This window comes from Solenopsis invicta, chromosome 16 (genome assembly GCF_016802725.1).
Source record: "Solenopsis invicta isolate M01_SB chromosome 16, UNIL_Sinv_3.0, whole genome shotgun sequence".
In the NCBI taxonomy this organism is placed as follows: Eukaryota; Metazoa; Arthropoda; class Insecta; order Hymenoptera; family Formicidae; genus Solenopsis; species Solenopsis invicta.
In genome coordinates this window covers 12,987,058-13,000,942 of record NC_052679.1, presented here as the reverse complement: position 1 = coordinate 13,000,942, position 13,885 = coordinate 12,987,058, and the positions used below count along the sequence as shown (strand labels likewise).

Here is a 13,885-nt window from a genome sequence, read left to right as displayed (position 1 = left end):
AAGGAGGCACAGGACCGAGGAGGAACTGGAGCTCTGCGTGGATCATCTGCAGAGGGCTCTGGTGGAGAGATACGAAAAGAACTGTCCAGAGAGGGCGGTTAAGAACTCCAGGGGCAACTCCTAGTGGAGTCCCAAGCTGCAGGAGCTCAGAAGTGCGGCTCGAAGGGCCTGGAATAGGGCCAGGAACACGGGCCGCCAGTCGGAGTGGGAACTTCACAGAAGGGCCCAGAAAGACTACAGAGACTCTGTGGTAAGAGCAAAGGAAAAGAGCTGGAAAGAGTACTGCAAGTCGGTAGAGGGCGTGCCCGAGACCGCAAGACTATGCAGGATTCTAGCCAGAAACCCAGACGCCGTCCTGGACTCCATTAGTCTCCCTGATGGGACAATGGTGACCGGGGAGCGGTGTCTGGTGCACCTGCTGGAGGCCAGCTTTCCGGGCTTTCGCAGGGAGCACGGTGAACTGTTCGCCCATGATGCGGCGGGCTCGCGCAGGGCTCGCAAGGCGGACTAGGAATTAGCGACCAGCATTGTCAAGCCCGGAAAAGTGAGATGGGCGATAAACACCTTCAAACCCTTTAAGTCGGCGGGACCAGATCAAGTATTTCCGGCTCTTCTACAGGAGTGGCTAGAGCTGATCGTGGAACCTCTGACAAGGACTTTGAGGGCATGTTTGGCTCTGGGCCATACGCCTAGCGCATGGAAACTAGCGAGAGTGGTATTCATCCCCAAAGCGGGAAGAGTGAGCTACTCCTCTGCTAAAGACTTCAGACCGATAAGTCTGACTTCGTTTCTCCTGAAGACTCTGGAGAAATTGGTCGACGCGTATGTAAGGGACGTTGTCCTCCTGCGGCGCCCCTTGCACTGCGCGCAACACGCGTACCGCATGGGCTACTCCACGGAGACGGCTCTTCATGCGACTGTGTCGTTTATCGAGGGGCAACTGGAGAGGGGCGGCTATGCAATGGGCACCTTAGATATAGAGGGTGCTTTCAACAACACCCCGCACAAGGTGGTGTGTGAAGAAGCGTTGCACAGGGGTGTGCCAGAGAAACTCGTGGAATGGATCCGAGGCATGCTAGGGCGACGAGTTGTAGCTTCGTTGGGAACAACGAGGGTCAGTGGATGGGTGGAGAGGGAGTGCCCCCAGGGCGGGGTACTCTCTCCACTGCTATGGTGCCTGGTAGTGGATGGGCTGCTTGAGAGGCTGAGTGAGAGGGGCTTCTTCGTGCAGGGCTACGCTGACGACGTGGCTCTGCTAGTGCGAGGACCCTTTCTCGGGCCTCTCTTGGAGCTCATGCAGAACGCACTGGGAACAGTAGAGCGGTGGTGCAGGGGAACCGGTTTGTCAGTGAATCCGCTGAAAACGGGGCTCATTTTCACTCGCAAATATAAAGAGGGCACTATAAAGGGGCCCATCTTTGAAGGTACAAGGCTAGCCGCAGCTGAGTCAGTAAAATATCTGGGAGTGATCCTAGATAAGAAGCTGTCCTGGAGGCAACATCTTGAAAGCCACTGTAAGAGTCTGTGCTCTTACTGCTGGATGTGCAGGAGAATCGTGGGCCAGACGTGGGGGCTGAAGCCCAAGATGGTCTGTTGGATCTATACTGCAATACTTCGACCCAGGCTCACCTATGCAGCAGTTGTGTGGTGGCCTAGGGCGCGGAAGAAAGCGGCGGTGGTGGCGCTCGAGCATCAGGGCTCTGATTCTAAGAGGGGCCCTGGATGCAATACGAACCACGCCGGTGGCAGCCATGGGCATTTTGCTCGGGATTGAACCACTTCACCAGGTGGTGGTAGGGACGGCGGCGATCGCTTCATACCGACTTGCCTGCGAACTGAAGTGGAAGGAGAGGACTGCGCATACTAAGTTCCCCAGCGGCGTGCTGACCGACTCCATCTTCAGAATGAGGCAGGACAGGATGCCAGCAGTTCGTACCCTGGACAGGCGCTTTAAAGTGCAGGTCACAGGGCTCGCGGACGAGATTGAACCCGGGGCATCGGTTCAGGCCTGGGACGGGGACATCTGGTTTACAGATGGCTCCAAGACGGGTACGAGCTCCGGCGCGGGCATTGTTTGCCGACAGAGGAGGGTAGCGGAAAGCCTGCCCCTGGATGGGTACGCCACAGTTTTCCAGACGGAAATCGTGGCGATCCTGAGATGTGCCCAACTGGCCCTGGAAGTGAGGGAGACAGGTGGGCATGTGAGAATATGCTCGGACAGTCAAGCTGCTATCAAGGCACTCGAAGCTCCGATTTACACTTCGCGGCTGGTCTGGGACTGCAGAAATGCACTGGAGAAGCTGGCGAAGGACAAAGAAGTTATCGTGACCTGGGTCCCCGGTCACTCGGGGATTGAGGGCAATGAGGAGGCCGATCGGCTCGCCAGGGCCGCATCAAGAATGGAGGTGTTCGGGCCGGGACCGGTGCTGGGGGTCCCTTTCTGCCTTGGCAGGGAGGCTTCGGGCCTGGCTACGGGACGAGCATCTCGAGTTTTGGAAAAATGAGCTGAGGACCAAGTGTCGACAGGCCGGGGCTCTACTGGGGGAAACTCTCAGTGAGGGCCTGGTCGGGGACATAAGGTCCTTGAGCAGAAGAGACGCCAGGCTAGTAGTGCAAATACTGACTGGCCATGAAGCACTCAATTACCACATGCACAGGCTGGGCCGCTCTGATACGGCCGAGTGCAGGGCCTGTGGGGAGGAAGAGGAGACAAGTCTCCACATTCTCTGTGACTGTCCGGCCTATGCGGGGCTGAGACTAAAACTGCTAGGCTCGGCATTACCCAAGCCAGGGCAGATTAGCAGGCTACCTATGAGAGACCTGAGTATCTTTTGGAGGGAATCGGGGCTACCATAAATGGCAAACGACTGGAGGGTGACACAATGGACAACAGTCTGCGTGCCGTAGGCGGATCTTCAACCCGAGGACCGCCCCCTCAGTTTTATTATTATTATTATTATTATTATTAGACAAATTTCACAAATTTTTGGTAAGTATCTTCTTACATTAATAATATATTACAAAAGAAATTTATTAGGCGCTTTTTTTACATTTCTAATGTTATTTTAGGCGGATAACTTTATTCAATGCTGTTTTGGCAAAACAAAAAAATATACTTGGCGTATTTTTTTACATTTTTAATGTTTTTTTTAGGCGGATTCATACATACGCACATGCATACATAAATACGTACGTACATTAAGTTCCACGAATGCCTTAATGATTTGCTTGCCTTGATGATGACCATGAACTTGTACACGTGTCAAGCCATATTAATATGGTAAATTCCGTGGAATATGGCGTATTCCGACTCTAGATATTTTTATATCATGCATATCATCTGGCGATTATATTCAATTAAATTAGTAACAATAATTTACCTCTTTTTCGTTTTAGTTAAATTTTTCTCTGATTTAAATATATAATCAATTTTTAAGTCAAAATTAAATGTAATTGGTTTATTTTATAAAAATTAATAAATATTGATAATAAATATAAATGTTATATTTATTAAATTCTTAAATATATATGTATTTTATATGACTTTCAAATGCAATTTAAATGTTACTTAATTTAACTAATATTCTGTAATGTTTAAATTTTTCAATCGATAGATTTTTCTATATATTCAAAATAAAGACATGAGTAAAATAACTAAAATAAAGAATAAAGATAAAATTATAAACAAATTAAAGAATTTAAATAAATAAATGAAAGGAACTAATAAGGTAATTTTAATATCAAAGATTTAAAAAATCAATCTAATTAAAAGAAATTGAATTCTGAAAGGTATCGATTATTTGAAATTGGATCAAATCTACATTCAAATGGGTTTTCTACGATCTTGGAATGATCTTTTTTTTTAATTAATAAAAGACCTAGCGAAATAAATATGGTGAAAGTGTCTCCATGGCTTTCCGAATTGGCCTTTTTTCATGGAGACGCAACCAAGATAGAGCAAAAAAACAATTTTTTTATATTTTTACGATTTTTTTTAGTAACAAATCTAAATAAAATTTTGAAAAACTTTTAAAAAATTGCACTTGGACATTAATAAAAATATTCTTTACATTTGTTTTTGATGCAAATTTTGATTAAAAAAAAAAATAAAAATACTTTTTAAACATTTTTTCCATCATGATTTCATTGATTTACTACCTTGAAAAAATTACATGTGGTCTTTGTTTCCAACTTTTACAAAATATATTTTTATCAAATTTTTTTGAAAGATCACAATAAAAAAAATTAAAATATTTTTTTCGTTAATTTTTTTCAAAAAATGAGCAGGTTAAAACAATCCCGCTTTGCGCACGGGTGGTAACAGCGGCGAGAGCGCAAGGGATCGCAGGGAGAGAATTAAATTTCGTACTCGATGTTTTTGATGAAAAGAATATCTATAAAATTTATTGTAACTCAGATAAAAAAAAAATACAAAATGAAGAAAATGACAATGTGATATAAAATGAAGAAAACAAACGTGATATAAAAATAAAAAGAATAAAATGCGATATAAAAGAAAGTAACGAAGAATAATAACGCGATGTAATCGTAGCAAAAAACGGACAAAAAACTAACGGACAACTTGCGGAACTATTTACAGACGGCCGAAGATTTAAATCCGGAGACTATTTACAAGAGACAGGTGCCTAGGGTACAGTTTAGCAGCGTCGTGCGAATGTACCGAAGTTCACGTTATCCGGCAATCAGCTATGAGACTATAAATAGCGTCACGCTGTTTACGATATCTCGCGCGTTTATAGGCCGGACGGCCGCGTGGGCACGGTGATACCGCGTCACGAGATCAGCTGATCGTGAAAACAAGCGCGACGCGTGGCGGTTAATACCAAAGAAATAAGATCAGGAAGGAGCATTTGGCGAGAATCCCAAGGTTACACTTGAAACAGAAGAAGCCTTTTAGTAACTTCAGTAAATATGGGGATTTTTCATTTCTAGATTGCCGATTGCCTTTACAATAGTCGTTCATAACCTCATTTATATAGCCTATACTCCAAAGTTTATTCATAATTTTAAAAATTATCAAAATTATTATTAAAAATGATGAGTTGTTGTGTGTGTGGCTGTACAAGAAAAAAAAATGTAAATGTTATGTTTCATAAGTAAGTATTACTTATTCTTTTGCATATTCTATTATATATATTAAAATGTTTATAGAGATAGTTTTTTCACTTTCAGTTATGATGCATGTAGCATCAATGTACATCTGTACAATACATGCTATTTTTACAGAATATACATTGTCCTCTAAAATTAATTGATTATTTGTGTAATGTACACATAATATGAAATTTTTAAGTTACACAAACATATATATATATATATATATATATATGTATATATATACAGGGTGTTCGTTAATGGTTGTCCAGCCTTTTACCGTACGTAGATGCCGTACCGACTGAGCTTGCTAATTTGCTAAACGTTTCCTAGATGACAGCTGCTTCGGTTGAGCGCGCGAACGCGATCTCGCAGGACCGAGTGACACGTACAGGCCCCTGGTGAAAATTTTTCTCATATTTTTTTCGTATAATTTTTCCGAACATCTGTATAATTTTTTATGAAACGTTATAAAATGTAAAAAAGTTAAAAGTATTTTTTTAAAACTGTGAGATGAGAAATCTCAGAATACTTCAGAATGTACGTGTATGAAAAGTTCTAACAATAAGAGATGTAGACTTTCTAAGTATTATTTCTACGTATTTCTGAAAAATGTTCCTATTCGTATAAAAATTATGAGAAAAACTGTAACCAGGAATGTTAAATTCTATAAACGAGAAATTTTATAAAAATTATTAGAATAGTTTTTACCGGGGAAAGCTGTGCATACTTTGTTATATTACATTTGTTACTAAGATTACTATTTCTATTTATTAATCAAATTAATAAATAAAGTAGTAAATAGAAACGTAGAATACTGAATACATTTAATAATATATCCACACAATTTTTATCACAAATTTTTAATACTTGTAATCTTTTGAATTTAAATATTATCTTTGAAGTACTTTGAATTTAAAGAACTTCAGAAATAATATTGTAATGTGATATCAAGTAATGAAAGCTGAATGGTAACGTGGACTTCCACACCACCTTTGAGGTTCCACGATTGGCGCGTTAGGTTTTTTGAAGTGGACCTTCGCCTAGAGCCATATTATAACACATTAAAGACCTATTTTTTTGGTACATAAAGCTTAAATAGATATTTTGAAGTCATATTGCGTAAGAACACACGTAGATGAAAAGTTACATCTACGTATGATCGTGCGTAATATGACAACAAATTATCATATTTTTAGAGCAAGTGCTCGAAGTGTCTCCCTTCCTCCTGCTCACAACGTAAAGCCCGACTCACGATTGCTTCACGTACCCGCTCCAAGACCTGTGGACTTATTGCACGGCAAGCTCGTACAATTCTATCTTTCAGGTTTTCGGGTCGTGTTGCATACACCTGCTGTTTAAGATGACCCCACAGAAAGAAATCTAGTGGTGTAAGGTCTGGTGAACGCGGTGGCCATTCATGAGGACCGTGAAGACCGATCCAATGAGCACCGAACTTTCGATTCAATAATTCTCTTGTCGCCCTGGCGGTGTGTGCAGGATGGCTGTCCTGCTGGAACCACATGTTAATACGTGATTCCAGTGGCACCTCACCCATCAGGTCGACAAATTGATTTTCAAGAAATGTTCGGTATGCATTGCCATCGACCTTACCATCAAAAAAATATGGTCCAATGATGTGGTCTCCAAGAATACCTGCCCAAACGTTCACCGACCACCTCACTTGGGTATGTGCTTGCTGCATCCAGTGAGGATTCTGTGGCCCAGTAATGCATGTTATGGCGGTTGACGGTGCCATTATTATGGAAAACGCATTCATCCGAAAATTCAATGCGTTTGGGAAAATTATAATCTTCCTCACATTCATTACAGAACCACTGACAATATCTCAATCTGCGAGCTTCATCGTTAATATGCAGCTCTTGAGTCAAGGTTACTTTGTAGGGATGGAAGCAAGCCGCTTTTAAAGCTTTATGTACCGTACTCACGCTAACGCCTTGATTCCGCGCTATGGTTCGGATACTGATGGTTGGCTCATCCGTAACCATTTGTCGTATTTGCGCGGTATCTATGCGCTGCGGTCGCCCTGTACGGAGTATAAGAATAACGATAAAAGAATAGAATATTTAAAATTGCATTATTAAAAAATTTTATTAATATGTACCTGCAGGCTTAATAGGTCTAAATTGACCATATCTTCGCAGCCTCGACTCCAGCCTCGCAAACATTCTTCGATAAGGCTGTCGCCGCTCCGGATATCTACGCATGTAGAGCAACGCAGCTTCTCGCGCATCCCTGTTGCACACTGCATACACCATTATCATATCACACATTTCGTCATACGTGAAATTGTGAGCCATGGTTGCACGCACGTTCTCTCACACGGGATCGAGACGAGACGACAAAAACAGTTGCAAGAAACAACGAAGAAACAGCAACAATTGAAAATCGACAGATATTTCTTTTCCGCGGGAGACTTTGAAAGTTTACTCTAAAATTCTCAGAATAGAAGCAAGCAAGCCATATCTTTCTTTACAAGGCTACAGTTGTAGTTGCGAAAAAACGATCAATTTCTTTAAAATTATGTTCCAATACATATTTATTTATAAAATTGTATGATAAAGTATTCATTATTGTGCTTTTTATCATTACTTGTATTACATTTTCTGTATACCACACATAAAAATGGTATAAATTGAAAAAAATTATTAAAAATGTGAGAGAACGTGCATGCAATATGGCTCACAATTTTACGTTTGATGAAATGTGTGACATGATCATGATTTATGCAGTGTGCGACAGAGATTCGTGAGAAGCTACGTTGCTCTATACGCGCAGATATCCGTAGCGACGACAGCCATATCGAAATATGTTTGCAAGGCTGGAGTCGAGGCAGCGAACATACGGTCAATTTAAACCTATTAAGCCTGCAGGTACATATTTATAAAATTTTTTGATAATACAATTTTAAATATTCTATTGTTTTATCATTATTTTTATACTCCGTACAGGGCGACCACAGCGCATACATACCGCGCAAATACGACAAATGGTTACTGATGATCCAACCATCAGTATACGAACCATAGCGCGGAATCTAGGAGTTCGTTTGAGTACGGTACATAAAGCTTTGAAATCGGCTCGCTTCCATCTTGAGCAAGCAATCTTGAGTCGGGCTTTACGTTGTGAGCAGGAAGAAGGGAGACACTTCGAGCACTTGCTCTAAAAATATGATAATTTGTTGTCATATTACGCACGATCATACGTAGATGTAACTTTTCATCTACGTGTGTTCTTACGCAATATGACTTCAAAATATCTATTTAAGCTTTATGTACCAAAAAAATAGGTCTTTAATGTGGTATAATATGGCTCTAGGCGAAGGTCCACTTCAAAAAACCTAACGCGCCAATCGTGGAACCTCAAAGGTGGTGTGGAAGTCCACGTTACCATTCAGCTTTCATTACTTGATATCACATTACAATATTATTTCTGAAGTTCTTTAAATTCAAAGTACTTCAAAGATAATATTTAAATTCAAAAGATTACAAGTATTAAAAATTTGTGATAAAAATTGTGTGGATATATTATTAAATGTATTCAGTATTCTACGTTTCTATTTACTACTTTATTTATTAATTTGATTAATAAATAGAAATAGTAATCTTAGTAACAAATGTAATATAACAAAGTATGCACAGCTTTCCCCGGTAAAAACTATTCTAATAATTTTTTATAAAATTTCTCGTTTATAGAATTTAACATTCCTGGTTACAGTTTTTCTCATAATTTTTATACGAATAGGAACATTTTTCAGAAATACGTAGAAATAATACTTAGAAAGTCTACATCTCTTATTGTTAGAACTTTTCATACACGTACATTCTGAAGTATTCTGAGCTTTCTCATCTCACAGTTTTAAAAAAATACTTTTAACTTTTTTACATTTTATAACGTTTCATAAAAAATTATACAGATGTTCGGAAAAATTATACGAAAAAAATATGAGAAAAATTTTCACCAGGGGCCTGTACGTGTCACTCGGTCCTGCGAGATCGCGTTCGCGCGCTCAACCGAAGCAGCTGTCATCTAGGAAACGTTTAGCAAATTAGCAAGCTCAGTCGGTACGGCATCTACGTACGGTAAAAGGCTGGACAACCATTAACGAACACCCTGTATATTTGTACAACTTAAAAATTTCATGTTTTGTATAACTTAAAAATTTCATGTTTTGTATAACTTAAAAATTTCAATATTTACATATAAATCTACATATAAATCTCGTGTAGAGGTCACGAGAATAGAGGTTCAAATAATGGCGCTTAACGATTTGGCAGCCATCTTAGGAGGGCTATTTCCGTTTCACGAGTTACTAGAAAGCCTCCTTCCTGATATTCTTACTTCTTTGGTTAATACCACTGCTAGATTTCAACGTCCACGCCAAAAGCATTTGGTAGAGGCACGGAATCCCCGCACCCCTGATCGTGGAGCGTTGCCGAGAGCAGGAAACTGAAGGAGATTTTCCGTCAAGCAGGCAAGATTGCTTGCCGGAGCCCAAATTATTTGAATCCACGGTACTCGGCGGAAGAGCGAGATAGGAGCGGTCACTGGCAAAGAGTACTCCGCGGAAGCCAAGGCTTGACTCCTTTTCGGGATCTAGGTGGCTTCTTCTGGTCGGATGGATCAGGAAGAAGAGAGCCACAAGATGCGCGCTCTCGTGACTTATATACACGAGCTCGGTAGTAGGGGGATGCTCGGGAACGATCGGAAGCAAAGCCTGCATTCCCGCCACTCGAGATCGGGCACGGAGAAGCAGCGTGCTCTCAAACTTTCGAGATCGGCGACGACTGCGCATGCGCGTCGAGATTGCCGTTACGCGGATGCCTCGTTTAAACGCGCACGAATGTGAAGAAAAGTTTACCGGCGCGTTGCGCCTTTCGCTGCTGTCCAGCGTATGTTCGGCTGGACAGCATGGGACAATGGACGGTCTGGGGAGTGCTAACAGGGCGGTTCGTTACAAGGTAAATCGTTTTTATCAACTCTTTAACGTTTTATTTGTCTATAAAGTTCCATATTGAAATGTTTTGCTGATCACAAGTTGAAAGTTTGTGATAGGTAAACTATTTTTTAATTTTTATAATTTTATAACATAAGGTTTTTATTTTATAAATATGAAATAAATGTTTATGTTATGGAATTATAAAAATTAAAAATTATTTAACTATCACTAACTTTCAACTTGTGATGAGCAAATATTTCAATATGGAATTTTATAAACAAATAAAACCTTAAAGAGCTAATAAAAACAATTTATCTGCTCATTTTTTGAAAAAAATTAACGAAAATAATGTTATTTTAATTTTTTTATTGTGGCGCACCTTACAAAAAAAATCTGATAAAAATATATTTTGTAGAAGTTAAGAACAGAGACCACATGAAATTTTTTCAAAGTGGTAAATCAACAAAATCACGATGGAAAAAATGTTAAAGTTATTTTCATTTCTTTTTTAATCAAAATTTGCATCAAAAACAAATGTAAAAAATATTTTTATTAATGTCTACGTGCAATTGATTTTTTAGAAGTTTTTCAAAATTTTATTTAAATTTGATACTAAAAAAATCGTAAAAATGTAAAAAAAATCGTTTTTTCGCTCTATCTTGGTCGAGTCTTCATGAAAAAAAGACCAACTAAAAAAAAAACCACTTGAGGGCACTTTCACCATACTTATTCCGCTAGGCCTTTTATTAATTAAAAAAAAAATCATTCCAAGATTGTGAAAAAACATTCGCATTTGAATGTAGATTTGATCCAATTTCAAATAATCGAATACCCTTCAGAATTCAATTTTTTTTAATTAGATTAATTTTTTAAATCTTTGATATTAAAATTACTTTATTAAATCCTTTCATTTATTTAAATTCTTTAATTTGTCTATAATTTTATCCTCATTCTTTATTTTATTTATTTTGCTTATAATCTTAAAGTCTTTATCTTGAATATACAGGGTGTCAGATAAATACCGTCCCTGATTTCGTGGATTGATACATTAAGTAAACTGCGCAGAAAAGTCCTTTACTTTTTTTAAATACTCGCCATAGTTAACAAGATAAAAATTAATAAAGTCTGCAAATAAGCGCGTATCACCGCGTGCAAAAACCACCGCTTGCCGAGACGTAGGCAGCCGCGGTAGCCTTCTCCCTCCTTGCCGCGCCGCTCGCGGGCCATAGCTACTGCTGCTTTTCCCTCCTCACCGCACCGCGGCAGCTGACGTTTCGACGACGAGCGGGCGGTCCTTACGCGCGGTGATACGCGCTTATTCGCAGACTTTATTAATTTTTATCTCGTTAACTATTGGCAAATATTAAAAAATGGTAAAGGACTTTTCTGCTCAGTTTTACTTGATCTATCAATCCACGAAACCAGGGACGGTATTTATCTGATACCCTGTATAGAAAAATCTCAATTAAAAAATTTAAACATCTACAAAATATTAGTTAAATTAAATAACATTTAAATTGCATTTAAAAGTCATATAAAATACATATATATTTTAAAAATTAATATAACATTTATATTTATTATCAATATTTATTAATTTTCTTAAAGTAAACCAATTACATTTAATTTCGACTTAAAAATTGATTATATACTTTAGTCTAAGAAAAATTTGACTAAAACAAAAAGAGGTAAATTATTATTAATAATTTAATTGAATATAATCGCCAGATGACAGGCATGATATAAAAATATCTAGAGTCGGAACACGCCGAATCTACCATATCGATATGCCTTGATACGCATACAAGTTCATGTATTAAGGCATTCGTGGAACCTCCTGTACAGTCGTGAGCTAAAAAGTTGCAACACATTTTCTTCGATGGTTAGATGATTCAATACTTAATTGGTTGGATCCACAGGTAAGAACCAATGACGTTCGCCGTTCGATAAGCAAGTCTACAAAACCATAAAAAAAAAATGTGTTGCAACCTTTCAGCTCACAACACGTATAGTTAGAAGCTAAAAGATTACAACACTTCTTTTTCGATAGTTTTTATAATGTAGACTTGCTCATCGATCAGTAAACGTAATTGGTTGGATCCACAGGTAAGAACCAATTACGTTCGCCGTTCGATGGGCAAGTCTACATTCCAAAAACCATCAAAGAAAATGTGTTGCAACCTTTTAGCTCCTAACTGTATATACATACAGCATAATCCTTTCAGAATTATTACTCGTATAATGTGAAAAGTTAAACTTTTCAGAAAACTTTCCGCAACATTCAATGCTACATGGGTTTAGTTTAGATATATGAGAAAGTTTTAGTTCTTTTTTCCAGCTTTTTAATGTAATTATTTTAAATAAAAATATTTTCCCGCAGTTTTATGTTTTTATAAGGTAGATATTGAAGTTTCTGATAGCATTTTTCATTGAAAAATTTAGTGCGCACTGAGTGTGCACTCGCCGCAGGTAATTGGACGTTTCCGTTGGCACCGTCATCGCGCGAACCGAAACGTCCAATTGCCAGCAGTGAGTGCACACTCAGTGCGCACTAGTTTTTCTAGTGAAAAACGCTATAAACGTTATTCATGGTGATTCGATGGTGCACATAATGTTAAAAATAATAGTTGATATAATGAGCAACGAAAAATATTCGATATTGCATTCGGTATGAAAGCCAGTAAAAAAAAAATATTGCTAAAAAATATAAATTTGCTCTGTTCTTGAAAAATAGTGTATCCTTCAATATGAGCAAATATCGCTTTTTGATAATGCCATTTGATGTAAGGAAACTAAAAATCATATTTTCGATAGTTTTAAGTTTTACGCCATTTTTGACGAAGAAATTCATACCGCTACACCACACTAACCACCCTACACCAGACTGTTAATTTCACACCAACATGATGAGAATTATATACACACACCTATAGTCAAAGCACACTCCCATGTGAGTATTAAAATCCACACTTCTGATGTGGATATTTTTTAGAACATACATTTATTTCAAAATAATTATGCAATAATTATGATTAACAATAATAATATAATAAGTCTTACTTGACCAAAGAAAAATCTGTAGTCGATTGTATCGGTATACTATTTATCTGTGAAGAATTATTAATCCTCCTAGCTGCTGGCGGTCTGTAAATCTCAACCGATGGTATCAACTTGGCTAAAAATCAAACAAAAATTTTAATACGTATCGGAATAAAATTGTTTCAAAATATACTTGTCGTATAACACATTATCAATTAAATTATTTTCATAACACCTTGTCGCTGTAGTTTGGATTCTGGAGATGTCGAAGGCGAGCGTCGATTTTCGATACCCATTCCGTAAGTTGTATCCTTTCGTCTTGTTATAATTTTTGTTTTACATTCAAGAACATTCGGGTTCCAATCTCTACAACAAAAATTATTCTTATAAAAATTAAAATTAAAACTGATGGAATAAAATTAATTCAAATGGAACCGCAATTAAACTGCAACAAACCGCGTATATTGATATCTCGATACATTGTAATATACTATCATATCGCTCATACAGGGTGATTCAGAACGATGTGTCCTTGTAAAGACGTGTTCTTGAATAAATTCTAAGACGATTTTTCCTGTACGAAAATTTTGTCCGACGCTTACTTTTTGAATAATAAGAGGATAAAGTTAGCGAATCACGGGCCGTGTACACATGGTAGACAAAGGCGGCGCAACTTACCGTCCGACGCGGGCGCTTACCTGTGTCGGACGGTGAGTTGCGCCGCCTTTGTCTACCATGTGTACACGGCCCGTGATTCGCTAACTTTATCCT

The 13,885-nt window shown here is 38.6% G+C and overlaps 1 protein-coding gene across 3 annotated transcripts in view; it reads right to left on the bottom strand.

Moving 5' to 3' along the window:
• LOC105200843 (coiled-coil domain-containing protein R3HCC1L) overlaps window positions 1-13,885 on the bottom strand; it is an 83,349-nt gene that overhangs the window by 54,500 nt on the left and 14,964 nt on the right. For all 3 annotated transcript variants that reach the window (XM_039458640.1, XM_039458638.1, XM_039458639.1), the window contains exons 3-4: window positions 13,350-13,480; window positions 13,136-13,250 (exon numbers count right to left, since the gene is read on the bottom strand). In XM_039458640.1, coding sequence (XP_039314574.1) covers window positions 13,136-13,250; window positions 13,350-13,480 — 246 coding nt within the window. The remainder of the gene's footprint in view (window positions 1-13,135; window positions 13,251-13,349; window positions 13,481-13,885) is intronic.